Genomic DNA, 6,012 nt, shown 5'->3' with positions numbered 1-6,012 from the left:
CATTTCTTTTCTTGGGGATGGTCTTGATCACTGCCTCCTGGAGAAGGAGGTAATTGTCTACATTTAAGAGAGGTTTTGATCATCCTGTGAATAGCACACAATGAACAGGAAATTGAAACTAAGCAAGCAAGCAAACATGACCAGGAGCTTAGGGAAATGCTTGTGTTGGGGTGACCACTGACCTAGGTTCCTGAAACTACAAGAGCAAACCACCTTTTTACCATGTGTGAATCTTGGGCTTTCCTGGTGGTCCAGTGGTTAAGAATCCATCTTGCAATGCAAGGGACACCGGTTCAATCCCTGGTCTGGGAAGATCCCACATGCTGTGGAGCAACTAAACCACAACTTACTGAGCCAGCACTCTAGAGCCCACAAGGTGAAACCACAGAGCCCATATGCTGCAACGATTGAAGCCCATTCACCTCGAGCCCATGCTCTGCAACAAGAGAAGCCACCGCAGTAGAAGCTTGAGCATTGCACCGAAGAGTAGCCCCCACTCACCACAACTAGAGAAAGTCTGCATGTAGCCAAAAGACCCACCACAGCCCCAAACTAAATACATCTTAGAAAAATAAAATAAAATAAAATGTGTGAATAAAATGTGTCCCAGCTCCCTCCTGTAGTGGAGCTGTATTTCTTCCTTCCTCTGCAGTGATCCTCCCCTCAAGATTCAAAGTGCCCCATCCTCATTCCCTTGAGGCACCCCATCCTGGATGGCCTTGCTAAACATCAAAACACGCCTCTCCTGTGACCACTACGTTCCCTCGGAGCCCTGAAGGAACAGGGGGCTAATGACTGAACTCTTCTTATGAGTCAGGCTCTGGCCCGGAGTGTTCATAGGTGGTGAAGAACTTAGGAGTTGCTTTGATGAAAACATTCACAGAACAGTGTTGGCAGTGAGCGTGACTGACATTACCGTCCCTTCCATGTGACACTGGGACTCTACTGCCTCTGCCTGGAGGATACAGGAATTACAGGCACAGAGACACAGCCCACAAAGGAGACTCATGGAAGGTGGGTAGGCCAAGGAGCTCAGTGCTTGGAGGAGCTTGTAATGTGACCACCTCTCTGGGGGAACCCTGATCCTACGTGGGCCTCCAAGGTGGGCCTCAGGTGGCCCAGGGCATGCTGGAGCCACTTCACAGAACAGCACTTCAATGAACAGAGACAACTTGAATAGTTCTCATCTCCACAACAACAACAACAACAACAACAAAACCACAAAAAACACAACAAAACATGAAGGGGATCCAGTTCTCTGCCCAAAGAGGTCCCTTCTTCCCCTTCTCAGTTGCCTCCTACTCCACAGTCGCTCAGGGTCTTCTCCCAGACTAAACTTCCCGCGTCACCCACCAACCAGCCTTTTTATTTTGTAAACTTAGCTCTTCTGGGATTTTTGTTTGTTTTGCTGGTTTTTTTCCCCCCGTTGTCTCTATGTTCCAACCATTTTTCTACTTGACTTAACCAGAGGAAACCAAATTCTCTCTAGCGGGTGTGGCAGGGGGATGTATACACTGGGAAATCAGTTTTCTTTATTGGCTGAAGCTGTGGGAAAGGGCTGGAAGGACCAGAGGGTGAGAACACTGGTGGGTGAAGCAGTCGGGCTCCATCACATTTGAGAGGTGAGCCCCAGAGAATACGGGAAGGGCTGGTTGTCTGTTGATGCATGAGACACATGTGAGGTCCCCCCGATGAGTAGACCTGGACTCTTAAAGGTGGAAGAAGCCAGTGGTGATGATGTCTTGAGTCTGGTTAAAGTCAGTTCAGCTACACTCTTAAACAGTGAACTGCTATTTTAAGGAGGACAAGCATACCTCTGTCACATTGCTTGGAAAATGTGCTTGGCAAGTTGTTGTTCAGTCACTCAGTTGTGTCCAACTCTTTGGGACCCCACAGACTGTGCATGACGAGTACTTCAGGGCAATCTGACATCTTTGTTAAATTTCTTTTTGACCCTCTCTGTTCACACCTGTTACAATGCTTTGCACCTCGCACGCTCCTTTGTGTCCATCTCTCCCACAACACTGAGGTTCCACAGGTAGAATTCTCATATTCGCTGTTGCTGCATTTCCAATGCCAGCACATACCTGGCACATGCATTTACTCATCAAACATCCATTGTGTGCCCAGTGTGTGCCAGACTCTGTGCCAATGTTTGCTAAACGAGGGTAGACAGAGGCGTGGTGACAGATGGGAAACATGAGACCACAAGCCAATAATTACACACATACAAAATGACATATACACATAATTACCACATATTGGAGAGAGTGCTTTGAAGAAAAGTAAAAAGACACTGGGCTTACCTGGTGGCTCAGTGGTAAAGAACTCATCTGCTAATGCAGGAGATGGGGGTTCGATACCTGGGTTGGGAAGATCCCCTGGAGAAGGAAGTGGTAACCCACTCCAGTATTCTTCCCTGGAGAATCCCAAGGACAGAGGAGCCGGGCAGTTTCCATAGAGTCGCAAAAGAGTTGGACATGACTTAGCAACTAAAACAACAACCAAACAACACAAAAAAAGACACTATTGGAGAGAACTGGGGGAGGGGAGAATGGCTGAGAGCAGGACCAGGGATATTTTCTCAGAAGCAGCAGCTAAGCTGGGCCCCAGAGGTCGAGGGGGTAGCAGAGGGAAGAGAAGGGGAAAGTATTCCAGGCTGAGGGAATAGAATGTGCAAATGTCCTGATGCAGAAGAATGTTTACTGACATGGAGGAAGGCAGGCCAGGCCAGTAAGACCAGTTGCCATAAGGGAAGAATAATTGGGGATGTGGTTAGGGGCTGGCCTGGCCAGGCCAGGAAGGAGGATTTTACTTTGAGAACAACAGGAAGGTATTGCATGTTTTCAAAACAAGGGAACGATATGCTCCCATTTCCCTCTTAAAAAGAGCACATTGACTGGGCAGAGATAGGCAGATGTGACCCCGGGGAGGCGGTTTTAGGGAGGGTTGTATTGTACTGCATTGTGTCCGCCAGGTGAGAGACGCTGGTGGCCAGGCAGTGGGAACAAGGATGGAGTTGCGAAATATGAGTAATCTCTCACGTTCCTTTGTATCACTTACTGAAAGTGCTTCGTTCAAATACAGAAGGACATACTCATACCTTAGGGATACCTGGAATAAATCACAGCCTACACATAGGAAACGGAGAGCATCACAATGTCTGTCCACGGCCCTTGCAGACTTCTGCCCCATAATTCCCTAAGAACACAGAACATACATCATCATTGCTCCCTTCAGCTGATGTCTGTGGAATATCTATTATGAATAAGGCATTGTGCTAGCTATTGTGAGGTGACCCGTCTATTTAGAAACAAAGTAATGGATGAAGGGTAATCGATGAAAATTTTGAAGGTAAGAAAAATATAAGGAAGAAAAAATCTGAGTATACCAGCCATGTTAACACTTTAACCTTATTTATTTCCAGGCTTTTTTCATTTTCTTCTACATATATTATTTATTTATATATGCAAATTGGGATCATAATACATATAGTTTTATATGCTCTGTAACTATTATGTGCTTATGTTACTTTTATTATAAGATACTGTGCATGAAAAACTGTTGCATAAAACATGCAAAATTTAAAGAATAATAAAATATGCACTTAATCACCAGCCAGGTAAAGAAGAAATAATATTACTCCCCCCACCTAACCTTGTCTGGCCCTCCCTCCATTCCTTAAGGCAGCCAAATAGAGAAAGAATTCATTTTCTTAAACTTGTTCACCTATTTTATTTAAATTGCAGCAGGACGGAAATATGCCAACTCTATCCAATCTGACACAGACACTGGAATATGTCTTCAAAAAGATTTTTATCACTTACATGGAAAACTGGCGCAGGAACACAACAGTTGAGCAAGAGGCCCTGCAAGCCAAGGTTGATGCTGAGAACTTCTACTATGTCATCTTGTACCTTATGGTGATGATCGGAATGTTCTCTTTCATCATTGTAGCCATCCTGGTAAGCACGGTGAAATCCAAGAGACGAGAGCACTCCAATGACCCATACCACCAGTACATCGTGGAGGACTGGCAAGGGAAGTACAGAAGTCAAATTGTGAACCTAGAAGAACCAAGGGCCACCATCCATGAGAACACAGGTGCAGCAGCGCTCACGATGTCTCCTTAATCAGAGGTGGAGGCATGGAGTCAACATCTGATATGCAAATAGGAAGAGATGCTGGTTCCATGGAGTCAATCCAAGTTGTCATGCTTCGAAGACACTAAGTTCCTCACTCTGTGTTGAGAATTTTCATTGAGATCCCGTAGCTGATCAGCTAAGAGGACATTTCAATCTCATGCTTCACGTTTGCTCTGTGGAGCAATAATTTATGTTGAAGACCTCTTTTCCTTTCTGTGCAATGTCAGTGTCATTTTAATCAATGTCAATAGTGAAAATAAAACCAAATTTGAAGTAATGTGCCTGGGCAGTGGCAGTGGGGATAGAAAGGAGAAATTAACAAATCATTGAATAGTCTCCCTTGTGAAACATTATTCTGTATGTTTGACTGACTCAGTTTATAAGTAACCAAGGTGTATTATTCTGAAATGGAGGTTCAAAAATCTATCACTTGCTCACTAGATTGAAGTAGGAGCATTTATTTATTAATTCATGAATATAGAGTCTGAAGTGACAAATGAACAGAACCACAGGTTTCCTTTATGTGTATTGTTTCCTTGGCATTGAGCTTATTTGGAAGTCGGAAGACAGAACCAACATTTCATAAGGGCAGAGTCCACACCAAATAGATAGAATCTTTAGGAACTACCTGGTATAACAGAAACATATTTTTAATTAACATTTTAAATTTTACAGAAGACTAACTTAAAAGTTCTTGTTATTATAGAAAATAATAATAATATGTGAAAATGCTGCCTAATAAACCACTCATTCTTTTCACTCAATTTATTTTCTTGGTTTACAATTACTTATTTGTGTTTCAAGAAATTTATTTTCATGAATGTATGGAAAGTGGCTGAATTGCTGAGGTCTATTGAAGAACTAGATGGTAACTGCTTAATATTTTGACCCTGGGGGTCATGATATTATAGAATGTCAGGGCCAAAGGGCACCTTGAAGATCACAGAATCCTTGTCAGACCATTTCACTTATGGATAGGCAACCCCAGTTCACAGATTAGGTGACTTCATTCCTTAATTCAATCAAGTACCATTTATTATCTGTCTACTTGGGTCAATGGCTTCCCTTGTGGCTCAGCTGGCAAAGAATCTGCCTGCCATGCGGGAGAACTGAGTTCAGTCCCTGGGTTGGGAAGATCCCCTGGAGAAGGGAAAGGCTGCCCACTCCAGTATTCTTGCCTGGAGAATTCCATGGGTTGTATAGTACATGGGGTCACAAAGAGTTGGACATGACTGAGTGACTTTCACTTTCACTTTCTGGGTCAATGGCCTAGACCAGGAGTATACAGATGAACGTGATTCTCTGAGCTGGAGGAACTCACTCAGCAGAGAGGGAGGCAGGCACAGAGAAGGAGTCAGAACATCCTGATGATATAAAGTGACAGGGTTATAACGGAGACCAACACAAAGTGGGAGGAGCCAGAACAGAGGGCCTGCCCACCTCGGGTTAAGGTCCAGAGAGCCGCTGAGAGGGGAAAGTCAACAGCAAGACAGATATATGGGGTGTAACCTCATGAAGCTTCATGCCCCCTTGCTTATACTCTGTTCCTTCCCCAGCTCCCCGTCTACTCAGCCGAGACAGGGCATTGTGAACAAAGCCTCAAGTCTCAGAGCACTGAGACAAAATTGAAAAGAGGAGTCCTTCTTCAGCATCTTATATGGATTACAAGATTTGTCTCTTTAGAGTGAAAGACACTAGGTCTGTTTCCTAATAACAAGCATGTGACTGTGCTAACAGAAGCATTCAATGCACTGTGGAGGAAAGCCACCCATATTCCAAGAGCATATATGGCAAGGGTAGTTTCTCTCCTTAGATGAGAAACCCAGAAATGCTGAACCACACAAATTTTTTTTAAATTTATTTATTT

The 6,012-nt window shown here is 44.1% G+C and overlaps 1 protein-coding gene across 1 annotated transcript; it reads left to right on the top strand.

The window, feature by feature from the left end:
• Positions 1 to 3,761: 3,761 nt before the first annotated feature.
• Positions 3,762 to 4,640, top strand: KCNE2 (potassium voltage-gated channel subfamily E regulatory subunit 2). The gene has a single exon (XM_005893357.3). The coding sequence runs from the start codon at positions 3,762 to 3,764 to the stop codon at positions 4,131 to 4,133; it is 372 nt and encodes a 123-aa protein (XP_005893419.1). The 3' UTR covers positions 4,134 to 4,640.
• Positions 4,641 to 6,012: the final 1,372 nt, after the last annotated feature.

Source organism: Bos mutus, chromosome 1 (assembly GCF_027580195.1).
Source record: "Bos mutus isolate GX-2022 chromosome 1, NWIPB_WYAK_1.1, whole genome shotgun sequence".
In the NCBI taxonomy this organism is placed as follows: domain Eukaryota; kingdom Metazoa; phylum Chordata; class Mammalia; order Artiodactyla; family Bovidae; genus Bos; species Bos mutus.
The sequence above is the reverse complement of the archived record's forward strand: the minus strand, read 5'-3'. Positions and strand labels throughout refer to the sequence as shown.